This window comes from Tamandua tetradactyla, chromosome 25 (genome assembly GCF_023851605.1).
Source record: "Tamandua tetradactyla isolate mTamTet1 chromosome 25, mTamTet1.pri, whole genome shotgun sequence".
In the NCBI taxonomy this organism is placed as follows: domain Eukaryota; kingdom Metazoa; phylum Chordata; class Mammalia; order Pilosa; family Myrmecophagidae; genus Tamandua; species Tamandua tetradactyla.
Window position 1 is genome coordinate 38,308,438 of NC_135351.1, and position 16,664 is coordinate 38,325,101.

A 16,664-nucleotide genomic window follows, 5' to 3' on the forward strand; every position below is an offset into this window, starting at 1 on the left:
AAACAAAAAAACTGGGATCAGTGTATACAAATACACAGCCCTTTATAACTTGCTTATTTAATTTAGCAATATAGGAGAAACCACTTTTCATGTCATTAGATATTTCTCTCCCACATTATCCTTAGAGACTCCATAGAATGCTGATTTGTGGATATTTTACAGACAAATTATCCAATTCCCTATTCTTGGCCACTTAGATGATTTTCGATTTTATATAATGAAAAGAAAGACACGTGGAAATTCTTGTAGAAATATCTTTAGGCACTTCCATAATCATTTTCTTAGGATGAATTCCTAGAAGTGACATTTCTTAATATTTTGCAAAAGTGTTTTTAAGAGTAAGATGATTCAAGCTTTCTATCTCCCAAATGATAATAAATATTATTCCTAGTTTGTAACTTGATTAAGTAAATTTAATTGTTTTTAATTATAAAAATAACGGGTACTCTTAAAACAGATTCAAAGATATACGACTACATACAATTAAAAATAGAGTTACCCCTTTCCTTCCTTCAATTGACTTCTCAGAACGATTTTTAATTTTGTATGGATTTTTTTACGTAAAGCTTCTAAATATTCGCATAACCTATTGACCTTTCCATTTTCAGCTTCTGCCATAGTTAGTTGGCTATGCACAATCTTAACGCATTCCTTTATTTTCTTCTAAACCTTTTATAATTTGATTCTTATAACTCCTTAACACATTTGTAATTTATTTTGCCATGTAGTATAGAATTGAGAGCTATATATTTTGTTCTAAATATTTAACAATGTTATCTGACATAACTATATTATCTGTTGCCATGGTTTGATTTGATGTGTTTTTTTAGCATTGGAAATCTTTCTCCTGGTGATGGCCTCATGGGGTGTGCAGGGTGCTGAGTGGGGAGAGAGATCCCTGGGGGCTGGGACTGTGCATGTTTTGGTTCCTCAGCACCAAGAGGGTTTAAGGAAGAGCCTGAACACCTCTGCCCTTTTGGAGCCCCCCCTCCCCAGTGACACCCTTTCCTGGCTGTCCTTCCACACCTCGGGTCCCCGGCTCCTTCCCAGCCTCCTCCACGGGTGCTCTCTGCTCCACCCATCACGGGAACGCCAGGGTGCCCCCCACTCCCCTCCTCCCTCCCAGGCATCCAGCTCTTCTCACATCATCTCTTCCTCTGGGCAACCTTTGCCAAACCCTTGGCACCGATAACCCTATACTTCAAGGCTTTCCACTCCTCATTTCTATCCCAGAGCCCTATTCCAAGTTCCTGCCCTAAAATAAAGCACACTGTGGACATCTCATTATTCTGTCAACCTGAACATGCCCCAAACTGAACTCACATGCTTCTCCTATGCCCAAGCCTTCTCTTTTCCTCAACTTAGAGAACCAGGCCACCATCCTCCCATTTGACTAAACAGGAATCCTAGATATCTTCTACCTACACACCCACTCCCGAGGCCACTCAGTCACTACATCCCACTGCTTCCACTCCCTAAGTATCTCTCGATCTGTTTTCCTCTAATCCACTGCCACCTACCATCATTTTAGCTCATTTCTAGATTAGGGCAGAATCTTTACTTCTCTTCCAGCTGCCACTCTGCCCTCCGCAAACTATCATCCGCACTACCAGCCCACGCAAATGTCTAAAGCAAATCGAGCATGGTCTCATCTTTCCCTGCTTAGAACGCTTTCTTGTCCCTCAGTCCAGAGGCAAACAGCTTTCAGGACCCGGGCCTCCAGCGTGAATGCCTGGAAGGATCCGAGGCTGCCTCCAGGCTCTGCCCCAGGTTCCTTGGCTTTCCTGGCACCTGCCTCCCCCAGTTGGATAGCCCTCTGCCGCGTGGGCCCGTGGGCTCCCTTTCTTTTTGTCAGAGGATAACAATTTGGGGCTTTGGGTTCAGAAGGAGTTTTGAGTCCAACTCCTGTTGGCTTGTGAACGTAGTTTAGTCTGTTACTCTTGGATTGCACTTCTGTATAATGGGGAGATTTACCCCCAACATCGCGCGCGCGCGCACACGCACACGCACACACACACACACACACACACACACACGAGCGCGGGAAGCTCGGTGCGGGCAGGGTCGCAGTGCACCACGCAGCGCCCGAGCCTGGCCCGGGGCCCGGACCCGCAGAGGCCCAGAGTAGCGGTTCACGGACCGAGCGCACGGACCTCCCCCCGCGGGCACCGCCGCTGCGCCGGCGCCTGTCAGCGCGGCGGTCTCCTGTCCCCACTGGGGTTCCAGGTGGCTTTGGGGAGGGGCAGGTGCCCGATCGCACCGGGTGCATGACCGCGCTCGGGGCCAACGCGGGTGTCTGCGGGTTCCGGCGGGAGGAGCCGAGTGCCCCGGGGGCGCCGGGTGCTCGGGCTGGCGCTGGGCGTCCGGGCCGCGCAGGCGGGTGGACAGCGGCGAGGCCCCTCCCCGCGGCTCCGGCGCCCGCTGCCCTGCGCAGGCTCCTCTCGGCGGGCCTCGGCGCCCGGGGCCTGCCCGGCGGCCTGGGGAGCGCACCTGCGCCGGGCGCGCGGGCGGGGGCCGGGGCTGACGTGGCGGCGGGGGCGGGCGCTGCTCGGCGGCGGCGCGGGGGCCGGCTGGGCGCGGGGCCGGGCGGCGGCACAGCGCGCATTCCCGTCCCGGCGGCGGCCACCCGGCGGCCAGGCGCGCGCTCCGCTGCCCGGCGTCCGCCCGGCGCTGCGCAGGCGGGCCAAGATGGAAGAGGTCCTGAGGCGGCTGCATAAGGAAGCGTCGGGGAGCAAGCACCGGGCCATCAAGGAGAGCTGCGCCTGGGCCCTGGGTAAGCGCCGCGGCGGCCGGGCACCCCCGGGGAGAGGCCGCCGCCCCCCGCTGCTCCGGGCGGACGCCGGGGAGCGCACGCCAGCCCGCCGGCGTGGCCTCGGGAACCGAGGTGCGGGCGGAGAACCTGGCTCCGGCCCTTTTCCCTTTCCCCACAGCTTCGGGGGGGGGGGGGGCGGCGGTGGGAGCCTGTGGGCAAGAGGGACGTTGACCAGCAACCCCGATCTCATCTCCACACGCTGGCCAGTGTAACTGCAGAGGGATGGTCTCTTTAATTTGATTTTCCGCATAGAGGCCAGTCCTACTTAATATCAGGTCTAAGGGTTAATGAAAAACAACATACGGGCGGGATTGTGTCGCCCCCCGCGATTCTGTCGGGGTCTACCCTTCAGACAGGTGGCATTTTAGATTTGTGAGCTGGGCAAGCATGGGTATAAGTTCCAGGTAGCAAATTCATGGTTCCCAGCAGACTCAGTTTTCACAACTCCACAGCAGTCAAAATGGAAAAAAAAAATTTCAATTAGGCGACAGTTTGGGTAATCAAGATAATCCGGAAGGAAATGGAGAAGAGCCCACCTTGTGGGGATGATGGTAATACTGAAGAAAAGAAAAGGCGAGGAAGGACCAGGCAGCTCTGTGGGTGGCGGCCCTGCCCGAGTCCTGGGATCCCCCATTGCCACTCGGTTAAAACTAAAATTGAGTCTCCTTATGCCTTCACCATAAGCCACCAGCGCTTGGCATGGAGGTGTGCGATGGTGCAGCCGGAGAGGAGGCTGGGAAGTGCCCTCAGCCGGCTTCCCACTAAATGTAGACTGATGAGAGCATTTTAGGCAACTCAGTTCATATTAAAAGGTCAGAATCCGCATATGTTTGGGGGGACTGCACAGACATTCACAGCAACATCATTTGTTTTAAACCTGTGTATATGACCACAAGATATGCATATTGTTGAAGATGTTTAGCTCCTAGATAGAACCAGAACTTCACCATTTTAGTTTCCTGTTAAAGCAAAACTGACCAGACCTCCAAGTGAGCAGCAGAGCTCTTAAAGCTACAGTACTATTTTTGAATTGCCATTGTCATTCGGCCCAGTGATTCAGAGCTGGCTCCCAATAATGCTAATGACTGGTCACAGATGGCTGCGTACAGGACAAAGCAGGGCCGAGCTACTACACATGTCATTTCTTATGGGCTACTACACAATTCTTATTTTGCTGTAAGCTGAACAATTTTAGTTGAACAGGGAAGAGCAGAGTAATCTGGTATTTTTAATAAGTTAGAATTGTGACACTCAGCATCTTTTGAAGGCAAACTACAGTGTTGGTGAGTTTAGGTCCTTGAATCGTTCCTGGTAGCCCAGACCTAAGGCAGTTGGATTCTCTGAGTAGAGCCTGGAGTCCACCAGCCGGATTTTAACACAAGGGCTGCTTTTTCCTGCAATTGTTCTCTAGCTGACAAGAAGAGACAGAAGTGCACGCAACAGTTAAATAATTGCAGGGCATTTATTATGTGGATTGGAATGAGCAAACCAGGAAACCAAGTCAAAGAAGAGATCCCGGCTGTGAGGTCAAGGGTGGGGGGGATTGGTGTGATCTGGTGGGGCTTTTGAAGTAGATTCTGTTTGAAGAATGTAAGCTGTGGATGCCTGCCTCCCTCCCTTCAGCAAACATTTATGAGGCCTCTGCTGCACTGAGTAACGGGGACATAAGGAGAAATAAAATGCCTCCTTTCTGTAAGGGGTTTGGTAGCAGGGCGCGTGGGAGGGAGAACGCAGCATAAACAAAGGCTTGGATTATAGTTTCCCGTTGTCTTTCCACGCCAGTCTGTTTCCCACAGTCCCATCAGTCTTTTCATGACAAAACATGCATTACTCGTCAACCCCCATAATTTCCTTATAGATTCAAGTGTGAATTCCTTAGAATGCACTGCAGAATCTTACCCCAGCCTGCTTTCCTGTCGTCCCCCACCTGGACTCACCCCCACTGGCAGTCAGCTGCAGCCCGTTCTGGAACATGCTGTGCCCAGCACACTTTGCAGCCATGCCTGTGACTGCCAGGCCCAGATCGTGCTGGGAGCATTCCCTGGATCCCTCAGTAGGACCACTGGGTTCAGAGCTCTGCACTTGTGATGTGCTGATGGCACTTCCTACTGGGGATTACAGATGGGTAGGGTACAACTGCTCTCCCAGGATTGTTGAGGAGTGTGGTGGGTAAAAGAGACCAAAAATACTAATTCCAGTGAACTTAAGCAAAACAGAATTTATTCACTCCATTGACTAAAATATTCCTTGCAAGGGCTAGCTGCAGTTGGGTTCAGAACTTATACACTGCTCCAAGGACCTTGCTCAGCTTTCAAAGTGACCAACAGTCTTTGCATGAGTCTCCCCAGCTTTGGGCTCAAGCATCATCACACTTAGACCATTGTGGAGATAGGGGTCATCTCCACATTTGACTGTCATGGAGAGAGAGAGATTATCTGCCCACTTAGACCATTCCTGGAGATGGGGATATCATACACACTTAGGCTGTCACAGAGAGAGTGGTCATCTGCCTAATGAGACCATCATGGAGAAAAGGGTCATCTGCACATTTAGATCATCATGGATTCAGTGGCCATCTGCACATTAGACCATCCCGGGAGAGAGGGGGTCCTTTTCACACTTAGAACATGATGAAGAGAGGGGCTACCTTCATACTTGGAGCATGATGGAAAGAGGAGCCATCTGCACATTAAGAGCATCTGGGGAGACAGGGGTTGTCTGCATACTTAGACTATTGCAGGAGAGAGGGGTCATCTGTACCCTTAGACCATTCTGGGAGAGAGACATTATGAGCACACTTAGACCATCATGGAGAGAGGAGTTATCTGCACACTTAGATCACCTCAGATGTGGGGCTCTTCCAGTTACTCCTGCCCAATATTTGGTTTCACTTGTTATCTCTTTGTGCTGATGGGTTATGTGCCTGGGCCTTAACCAGTCCAGCCCTTTATCCAGGGAATAGAATGCGTTAACTGTCTAAGGCCTTAGCCATGAGCCCACTGGAATCCCAGAGTCAAAGAAGGATGGTTTCCTCAAAGCAAACTGAGGACACTGCTTCAGAGGGTAGAGGAGTAGACGCAGGTCAACTAAACTAACAAATGTCAGAAGTGTAGACATGAGCTCCTTGAGTGCCGGGACTCTCCTTTATGCTTCTACCTTTACCCCGTGACTATACAGGACAGAAACACAGACCTTTCTCACCCCCATCTGTCTGCTTCTCTCTTGGTGCTTCTGGGGTACACTCTCTCACCCAGTTCTTGTTCCCTCCTGGAAAGATGCGAGCTCATCCCTCCTTGTCCTTGGGTGCCCTTCTCCTTCGGAGTGGCCCTCTGAGGACTGGTCTCCTTGTACTGTTGGCCTGGTTCCATGTGGGTGCTCTCGGACTGCCCTTTCCCTTTTCCTTTCTTCTTGCTCTTTTTAGCACTTGTAGACTTGGGCACTAGCACACATCCCGAGTTGAATAGAAGCCCCTCTGTCTGGTGAGGAAAACCACAATGATTTTGTTTTTTTTGTGTCAAGACTCGTCCTTAAGGACCAGACTCAATTTGTCCTGGGCACTACCCAGTCCCTGCTGTGCCGACAGCTGGGTCATAGTGACCTGTGCATCCTCTGAGCTGCTCCTGGTACATGCAGCTCAGGACTTTGTTGTCTGGTCGTCTTGTCTCTCCTGAAATACTAGACTCTATGCGTTCTCCTCCTCCCTAGGCCTGTGGCCATAGCTCTGCTGGCCCCAGTGGTCTCATCTCCTTTTTGGTGATCAGTTGTCTCAAAACAGTGAGACAGTGTCTCACTGACGCCCACTGTTTTGACCCACGGCCCAGATCTGATCATCTCCCACCTGTTCTTCCTGCAGTCTCAGGGTTACACCTGATTTGCAAAGATGTACATCTGGTCTGATCTCTCAGCAAGGTGGAAAGAGATTTTTCTCTTTCCCCAAGAAAAATAGTCCAAATTTCAGGACTTGTGGACTCGAAGAAGTAAAGAGAAGAAAAAAATCATCCCAAATTTGAGCTGAGAACCTGGAGACACGAAGGAATTATTGAAATAGAACTCTGTGTGTGTGTGTGTGTGTGTGTGTTTGGGGAGAGAAGAGTGAACTTCTCATGATCTGTACAATTGGAGGCTGTAGTTGTGTCAGTTACCCACACTCAGGGGTTAAGTACTGACATCTTCATTGGAGCGACGCGATTGGGGGTCAGCCTCCAAATCAGGAACTCCAGCTTGGTTATAAAACAGTGTATGCTCTACCATAATCTATATGAGTGTGAGTGTAAGGAGATGTACCACCTGCTCTGTGAATTGGAGCCCTTGGAAACAGTATTTCCAAGGAAACAGCTTTTCCCTCTCTTTTTATTGCAAGTGGGTAGGGTAGTGTTTTAGCCAAATTTAACTAGATTAAATTGTCATTCTGATTGAGGTTAGGAAGGCAACTCCTCCTTATTTTTCTGTAGGGGGGAATGCATCCTAATTGTTAAACTTATCCAGGGCTCCTAGAGGAGAGGGGATTTTCAATGCCCGTGACTTGCCTGCAGAAGAGAATGGACTAGTCTGTGCCTGTGGGAATTTCTGGGGAAAAAAAAAAACTAACAGTGAACCTCACCTGCATGTAGATGCTCAGCCTTGCCATGTGCATGTCTAACCCCATCGTTTTCTCTCTGCAGAAACCCTGGATGGCCTCGACACCATTGTCAAGATCCCCCCGCACTTGCTGAGGTAAGGAGGCCGAGGCGGACTAAAGAGGGGACGGGAAGAAGCCCGCGGCGTCTGCGGAAGGCCCGGGTCACCTCCTTGGTGTCTGGCCTTTGGCTTGCTGGCCGGTGTCTGCTTTGTGTCTGGAGCTGTGACACACCCTGAGATTGTCCCGGGTGAACTGGATGCGGGGGTGAGAGGTTGGTGACCCACCAGGCTGCAGCGGTCAGAGGGGAAGGGACAAAAATGGACAAGGAGCAGCAGGACGGAATCCCACGGGAGGAAATAGGGAGCGTGGGTCTGCCCTGCGAAAGTGGCGAGGTGGGGCGCCGTGGGGCGGGGTACGCATGAAGTGGGGCGCCGTGGGGCGGGGCGCGCGTGAGGTGGGGCGCCGTGGGGCGGGGCGTGCGTGAGGTGGGGCGCCGTGGGGCGGGGCGTGCGTGAGGTGGGGCGCCGTGGGGCGGGGCGTGCGTGAGGTGGGGCGCCGTGGGGCGGGGTGCGCGTGAGGTGGGGCGCCGTGGGGCGGGGCGTGCGTGAGGTGGGGCGCCGTGGGGCGGGGCGTGCGTGAGGTGGGGTGCCATGGGGCGGGGTGCGCGTGAGGTGGGGCGCCATGGGGCGGGGCGCACGTGTGGTGGGGCATCCTGGGGCGGGGCGCACATGGGGTGGGGCGCCATGGGGTGGGGCACTCGTGTGGGCGGGCGTGGGAGCCGGGCACCTTAAATTCTGCAGCCCCAGGCAGGAAACCTGGGACAGTGAACTTCTTCCCGGTCCCCTTGCCCTGTACTCCCCCCACTGTGAGAGAAATATGTGCCTTATGTAGAAACTTTGGAAGGAACAAAAGAAAGAAAAAAGAAAGTCAACCATAATTACACCACTTAAAGATAACCACTGAAGAGAGTTTAAAGATTTTCGTCTTTTTTCCAGACACATATTTTTACAAATGAGCATGAAGTTTTATTTGCAAGTTTGTTTCCTGTTTTTTGTTGTTGTTGTTGTTGTTCATACCATATGAAGAAAATTTTCTGATGTCATTATAGATACTTCAAATTAAAAGAGAAGAAACAAAACATGCATATTACCCCACTGCCTGGCCAGAGCATAATTGATTTAGTAGCTTTCCTATTATTAAACATTTGGGTTGTTTCCACATTCTTCTTTGGGGTTATAAACATTATTGAACGTGCAGTCCTTTGTTGAATGTTGTTTCTGTATTGTCAGAGCACTGTGATTTATCCATGTTTCCTCTCACTTTTTGTTTGTTGAAGTAGATTGAACAAGAGTTATGGTTCTCATTTTTTAAACCCAGTGCTTCTTCCCCTATAATATCTGCCGTAGGCTTTATGCATCGTCGGGGAATTCACGGGCTAATTAACCTAATATACTTCAGCGTGTGTAAAGCTTGTGTGAAGCTTGCAAATGGATGGGGTATCTGGCGGTAATATCCTCGTCTGGGGAGATTTATTCCAGAGGGGGTGTCTGTGCATGGGGAGTCACTTTCCTGCGCCCCAGCTTTCGGAGGTACCTTTTCCTAAAACCGGCCTGCTCCAGAACTGCCATCACCACATCTCCGTTTTCACCTTCACCTTCACAGTCACCCTTCTCAGGCTTGAAGAAAGCACAGCTCTTCTCCACCCCAGCCTTACATTGCCCTGGGGTGTGAAAATCTCTTTGCCTCAACAAAGGACTATGAAAATATTAGTATCTTTGTTGATAAAGTGATTATTTGTAGCAACCAGCACACAAATTCTTGTGTAAGTCGGTTAGTTTTCACTTTTTGACTTTTATGAACATGGAAGGAGAACCTATTCTAGTTAACAGATGATAGATAATAAAAATATTTTTGATGATAAATCTCATTATTTATAGGAACAAGGTTTCATAATCCTTACATATATAAAAGTGAAAAAATATGGAATTAAAGTAAGGCCTGCCCTACTATAACAAGAAGTAATATCCATACACAGATACTTGAACAAATTGGGGTAAACATAAACAACCCTTATCCATTTCTTCAGAAATATATTTCCAAGAAAATTGCACTTTTCATGTTAAATATATTAACACTGTGGGAAATAACTGTTAATGTTGTTGGGTCCCATTGTGTGTATAGGTAACAATTCCTCAGGCTGGAAGAAAATAGAATCTTTTGTACTCACAGGAAATTAAAAAAAAATTTAAAAACAATGTATATACATTTTTATTACAGAGCTATATAATAAGGAGATTAGTAAAAGTCTTTCAAGTGTTAAAATATATTTTGAGAGAAAATTCTGTGGGGGAAGTGGAATGAAATACATGTTCAAGGAGAAAAGTGAATAATGCAGCATTTTTCACTGTTCAAGAAGAGTCTATGTATTTTTGGTACATGAAGGTGGTTTCCAAACTGCTTTGGTATTTAGATTTCGAAAGATGCATGTAAATGAGTGATATGTTTTAATTTTAAAATTTCGATGTTTCTAGTATGCAAGAATTACCACCTTTGCTACTAATTAAAATTATGATGAAAAATTCAAATGTCAACTTAGGGTGTGTGAAAAATAGAAATTTCATATTTCACCAAGAAGTGGCTGTGTGACCAAAAGTTTGAAGACCCCTGCTCTGAGGGTAGGAAGGTAGGGTTTCCCCACTCGGAGGGGTGGTTTAGGCTGACAACCAGACTTGCTGTGGTTCCAGGCCTGAGAGAAAAGGTTTCTTCAGTGTTAGGTCCGGGAAGGGGTTCCCACCCCCTGGTTGGGTACATTTATCAAAAGGCAGCTGGTGTTTTCCAATACTTGAATGTATGTGTTCAGGTGCGTTGTGAACATGCAGTGTCAGGTGCTCGCTAAAACCCACTGGGCCCCCTTTTGAGCCATTTAGCTTTACTTTATTCCCTGGACTCCACCTTCCCCCTGAGAGCCAACTCACCATCCTGTACAACCCAGGGCCACAGAGTCAGCGGCCAGGGACCTGGCTGAGGGACTGTGGATGAATATCCACTCGTGATTTTGCATCTCTCCACCATCATGCGAACAGTCATTCAAAGTGGGCTGTGCCCTAATGGTAAAGAGCCAGACCTTCACCCTTGTACGCGGAGAGGAATGCACGTTTTTGTATTTCACATGCACAATGAATTCTGCTGCACGTTCTTAGCCGAGAGCTGAACCAAGTAAAACCAGACACAGCCCACTCCACCTGCCTGCAAAGGATTGCTAACCTGAGGGAGGAGAACAAAGACAGACGTGGCTGGAAAACATTGCTATGTGGCAGCAAGTGTAAATTTATTGTAGAATTTTATACGTGTGAAGAGGTTTTAGCGTGACTGTGATTTGCGATGGTGGGGAGTCTTTATCAGGCCTCTTCTGGATATAGAAATGATCCAGAATAATTATTAGAGCAAACAAGCTGCTGAATTAGTAATGGTCTGATATATTATTTTGTTTTATTGTTAGAGGAGTAATATGTGGAAAAGATAGGCAATGAAAAGTTTTTTCCCTTAGAAGTGAACCAGTCTTACTCTAATCTTTGATTCATCTTCCAGTCCCTAAACCCGAAATGCGCTTGCTGTATTCAGTCATTAATTTTAAATTGGCCTCTTTCTGTTGTTTGAGCATCTGTTCAACAAAGCCTAGTCCCTGTAAATATTTGTCTGCTCACAGCAGAGAATTCAGATGTTAATTAATTTTTTTCTCCAATTGTATTTATATTTATCCTATGGGAAAGAAGCCAAGCTTATAACCTGTCTCTTGTATTCTCTGAGTTTATATTCAGGTTCAGTTTCCATTTCTGTTACGTCACCATCTGGGAGGGATTATTTGCTAAAGATTTTATTGTTGTTTGGGGGAAAATTAAAAACCTTAGGTAGTTTTCTTTTGCATTTTCATATTGCCATTGGTTGATTGCGTTTCACGTGAAGCCTGTTCACATTCTGATACATCCTTCCTGCGCTTGTTTGATCACCTGTGTGCATTATAATGTCGGGTCCTATCGGGAGAGACGGAGCCCTTTAGAGGCCCCTGGTTGGATTTTCCTTTGCTTCCTTTGTTGATTGCTCTGATTTCTCATACAAACTTAATTCCAAGGTCACTTGAGTGATTTTAGTTGAGATTCAGCCATGCCTGGGGCCATCTAGGGAGAAATCCTTGATAAAATGTTTTTGATGGAATTAAGGCATGTGGAAACACTGATCATTTCTGCCCGGTGGTCAAGGTGAGTGGCTTTGGCCGCGGGGGCAGGAGTTCACGCCAAGTGCCCAGTAAGGCTTGGTGTCAGGGAAGGGCTCCAGCCGAGAGCCTGTTGGGGAATCTTCCTGAGTCGTGTGAAAGTCTCCCCTCCTTCCTGCCCTTGGTTGTGCCTTTGAACTTGGGGATGAGTCGGAGAATCCTTATCCGCCCCCACGAGGAGCCTGCACCTTGGTGCCTTTGCGCCTCCTTTCCTCCTTCTTCTTAACCTTGAAGGCCTTAAGCACATCTGCATAGGATTGAAGAAAACCTGTGACTTGGTGGGCCACCGTGGCATCCACACTTGAAGCCATTGGTGGCTCAGGCCATGCTAGGTGAGTGTTGCCATCTCTACATCCTCTTTGGTTTAAAAGAGAATGTCGGTTCGGGCCTTCTCCAAATGACACGGGCTTGATGTAGCATCTCCAGCTGCGACTGCTCCCCACAAGGTCACTGACTCTGTCCTGGCTGGCCTCAGGGTTCCATAAGTAGGGTAAGTAGGACCTGGAGGTGCTGACCAAATGGTTAGTTGAAAATAACCTCACCTGCTCTCTGAGAGCCCTCCACCTTCTCCCTCCCTCATCCCGGCACCTCCTGCTTTTCCCTGTGGTTTTTGGACTCAAAACCATTTTATGGAATGTCCAGAGACTAATATACATAATTTTTATTATGGTAACACATATACAACACAAAATTTCCCATTTTAACCTCTTTCATGTTGCACAATTCAGTGATAATTACATTTCTAATCATCACACTCACCACCAGCCATTACTAAAACTTTTCCATCACTCTTTCTTATATGTGAGATTATACATTATTTGTCCTGTTGTGTCTGGCTTATTTCTCTTACCACAGTGTCTTCAAGGCATCCATGTTGTTGCATGTGTCAGAACAGTGTTCCTTTTTATGGCTGAATATTATTCCTTTTTGTGGCTAGAGCACATTTTGTTTATCCATTCATCTGTCAGTGGGCACTTAGGTTGTTTCTGCCTTTTCGCTCTTGGCAATAACCCTGCCGTGAACACTGGTTTGAGTCTCTACTTCCAATTCTTTGGGGTATATACCCTGAAGTGTGATAAACCATTGCCATGTGGTAATTCTGTGTTAGACTTTCTGAGTGACGCTTGCTGCTGATTTGGATGACATCTGGTAGAGTGCCAGAGCTGAGCTCTCTGACTTTCTGAAGTATAACTTGGTCTCCCCTAAAAGATTTCCAGGCTCATTCCTCAGGGCTGGGCCAGGGTGAAGTGAGTGAGGCTGTGGCATGGAAAAGCAGGTTCAGGCTCTGTCTTCATTTAACAAGTTGATATTTTGCTCATCATGGATTTTTGTTTTGCATTAATTTTTATTTTTTGAAAGACAGCATTAAAATATTCTTTATCTTGACTGTTGAGTTTGTGGCACCCCCTTTAATTTTGTGCCCAAGCCTAGTGCCTCACTCTCCTCACCCTAGTTCTGGCCTTGCCTTCCCCATCCCATCAGGAAGTTCCCACAGCTGCCGAGGCCACCTTCTTTCCCAGCTAGGCTCGATTTTGCCTGCTCGGGATTCACAGACCATTTGCTATTAAGGGTCTTAGCTTCTGTGCTGCTTTGAGCAGGGCCTCAGCAGTACTTGCCATTGGCACATCCATGGCTGTGTTAGTAAGTTCTCCCACAACACCCCTTCTGTGAGTACGGGGGCTTCATTGAAGGCACTTCCCAGCCCCACTCCCACCATTACCACAGGGAGCCATGCCATAAATTGAGATGCAGCATCTTTGCCAGGGGTCCTTTTCCTTCCACAAGCCAAAGCTTAGCCCAATAAAACAGGACTGGGGATGTTTGCTCAGCAACCCAATGTCCTCTTTTATTTGGTGCACTAAAATGTGGGGCAGGCATCTTCTGAGCCTCTCCTTTTGTCAAGATTGTCCACTGTGCCACCTAACATGCCACCTTTCTCACTTCCTCATCCTCCCAGTCCTTTAAGACTGAGCTGACCTTGCCTGGAGCTTCCTCACCTTCCCAGGAAGCAGTGATCCTTCTCTCCTTCTGCCCTCACTACACTCCTCCCGTTATCCTCTCCCAGTGCTGCCAACCAGGCTGGTAGCTGTTTAAGGGTCTGTTCCTAGACCCTGTCCTCAAGGAGTCCCCCACAGGAATTACTCCTTTTTGCATTCCCTAGCTCAATGCCCTGCAAATGTTGAAGCTGCAAGCTCCTTCCCAAAGTTTCCATTGCACAAGGGGGCCCTGTGCCCACCCCTCCTAGGCTTCCATGGTATCTGGAAGCCTCCATGCTGGGAATCCAGCATGGATTTGGCAGTAGAATTTCCACCATCTTATTCACTAAAGGACAGGTCCCAGAGAACAGTCCCGGAAGCCCACCAGCCAAAACATTGACCTCAGTCCAGTGTACACTGCAACCCCTCGCCAGTCTCTCAGCCAAAGCCCTGCCTCGCTTATCATGTATTAGGACGAGGGTGGGGTGGAGAGCTTGAGAGTTATGGCGCTATCATCGTGTCGCATGCCCCAGGACACTGGACGTGCAGGGTTCCCATGAAGAGTCCATGACCCACCTGGGGGAGGCCTGTGCTGCCCCCACTCCCACATGAATTGACTTGGGATATTCCTGCTCTAAAGAATGAAAGAACCTTCACCCTCCTCTGGCCCCAATCCCAGCTTTTTCCTTCCTGCAAGCCTAGGATACAAGAGGGCTGGTTAGATGAGATGTAGCCGTCAGGAAACTCCTCGACTGCCCTGCTAAACCAGAGCCAGTGGCAGCGGATCTCTTGTTGGCTTTACTGGGTGCCCCTTTAGGAGCAGCCCCAGCCATTCCTCCAGCTCTGGACCAGCTGCCCTTTTGTTTCCCTTCTCTGTGATTCTCTCACACCCACCTCAGCCTCATTTCTCTTCCCTTGCCATCGGCCCTTCCAGGAGAGGCCCTAACGTGCATCTCCGCCACTGCCCTCTGTCCTCCCCTGGCTGGTCCTCTGCCCAGCCCCTGCCCGTTCTGCCTGCCTGGTCCTGGCAAGACCCTGACCCACTTCTCTTGCCTTGATTTGGGGACCTCCTGGCCGGTCACACTAGGTGGGGGCACGTTCATCAGCCCGTATGCTTGGTGAAGATCCATAATAGCTTCCCATTCTTTAAATGATTTAATTTGAATTGCACTTGATGTTGCTTTTATCTATTTTAGTGCTTTAGTTTGGCACTTTGAACCCTGGAGCAACTCCTGCAGGATATATGAGGGTTTTTTGTTTGTTTGTTTTTTGGTTGAAGAAATAAACATATTCAAGTCAGCGGGGGTGAATTGAGTGTGATTTAAAACGATGGGGGCACCTTAATACCTTAGTAGCTGTTTTGGGGGAAGGCAGTTTTTGGTCTCAGCAGTGCTTTCTTTGCCTTTCTTATGTCCTGGGGAAGTGTTGGGCTCCTCTTGCTACCTCCCACTGCCAAGAGGAAACCAACACTGCTGGCCGAGAACTCCTAATTCTTGTTTGCAGCTTATACCCACTGGGTGGAAGAGTGAAGCCTCAGTGCAGGACAGGTGCTTCTCATGAGGGCTCCGCCTTATTCCAGGTGGAGTCCAGCATTTGTACTTCACGTGGATTTACACTCATTGCTTTAGCTTGCTGTTGCTGCTCGAGTACAATATGCCAGAAATGGATTAGCTTTATGAAGGGGATTCATTAAGTTACAGGTTTACAGTTCTAGGCCCATAAAAATGTCCAAACTAAGGCATCTAGAGAAGAACTCCAAAGAAAGGGTCAGATGGCATCCGGGTGTCCTCTGTCACATGGAAGGCATGTGGCCGGCATCTGCTACCCCTTTCTTAGCTTCTCTGGGTTTCTAGTCTCAGTTTCCCTCGACTCTCTCACGTTATGGATTTTCAGTACTGTGTGTCCTTGCTTAGCATCTCATGGGAAGGCATATGGTGACATCTGCTGGGCTCCTGTCCCAGCTTCTGGTTTCAAACAGCTCTTGCAGATCACATGGGTCCTTCTGGAGCTTTCCTCTGCATTGCCAAATGTCTATGTTTATATTGGTTCTCCAAGTGTTTCCAAATGTCTGCATCTGAGCTTTCTCCAAAATGTGTCTCTGTGTCCGCTTTTTTAAGGACTCTATTAAACTAAGTAAGACACACCTTAAATGGGTGGGGTCACATCTCCCTCTAATCAAAAGGTCACACCCACAATTGAATGTGTCACATCTCCATGGAAACAACCCAATCAAGAGGTCCCACCCTATAGTATTGAATCAGGATTAAAAGAAAATGGCTTTTCTGGGGTACACAGCAGTTTCAAACCAGCACTCTCATCTCGAGGTCTCATCTCGGTCTTCCTTTCCTCCCTACCCGAGCTGCCTTCTCTTTCCAGAGTCACACAGATGTACATGAACTTTAGCCCTGTGGATCTCTCACTAGGTCTGGAGCCGAATGGCACCTCGTCAGTATTGGCCACAAAAATCCACCTGCGAGGAGAAGGTGGCCTGAGGAGGGGTAGCCTTCAGCTGCTTGGGTGCTGACATCCACTTTGAAATCAAGGTGACCCGAAGATGGAGTTTCTCTTTTTCCTTTCCCTGCTGCTGTAAGACAAAAACTCTTCCTGTCACCCTTTCCCTTAGTACGGGTGCTAATACCGTACTCTTCCTGACTTGCAGACCACTTCCCCTGCATGTTATCTGCTCAACTCTAAGCCATCCCTACTTGTCTACAGGTTCTCTTCTCTTTGGTAAGGAAGACCTGAAATTAGGTCTCTGTGATCACGCTGCTTCTTGTCAATAACTCCGGATCTAAAAGCATTTTGAAATGATGTAGGCAATTACAGAAGCACTTCCCCTACCCAAGCTAGGAGGGGTGGGAGCTGGGCTTGAGCCATACTTTGCGATGTAGGCAAGATCTTCATGTGTATTAGAATCAGCAATTTCCTAGAAGCAGAAAGTTGATGAGAAGTTTCCAGGGGCTGGGGTGGAGGGAAGGGGGGGGGTGT

The 16,664-nt window shown here is 48.6% G+C and overlaps 1 protein-coding gene across 1 annotated transcript in view; it reads left to right on the forward strand.

Moving 5' to 3' along the window:
• Window positions 1-2,642: 2,642 nt before the first annotated feature.
• The window catches only part of ARFGEF3 (ARFGEF family member 3), a 159,160-nt gene continuing 145,138 nt past the window's right edge, over window positions 2,643-16,664 (forward strand). The window contains exons 1-2 of the mRNA XM_077143279.1: window positions 2,643-2,773; window positions 7,474-7,525. Of these exons, the coding sequence (XP_076999394.1) occupies window positions 2,689-2,773; window positions 7,474-7,525 (137 nt within the window). The 5' untranslated portion in view covers window positions 2,643-2,688. The remainder of the gene's footprint in view (window positions 2,774-7,473; window positions 7,526-16,664) is intronic.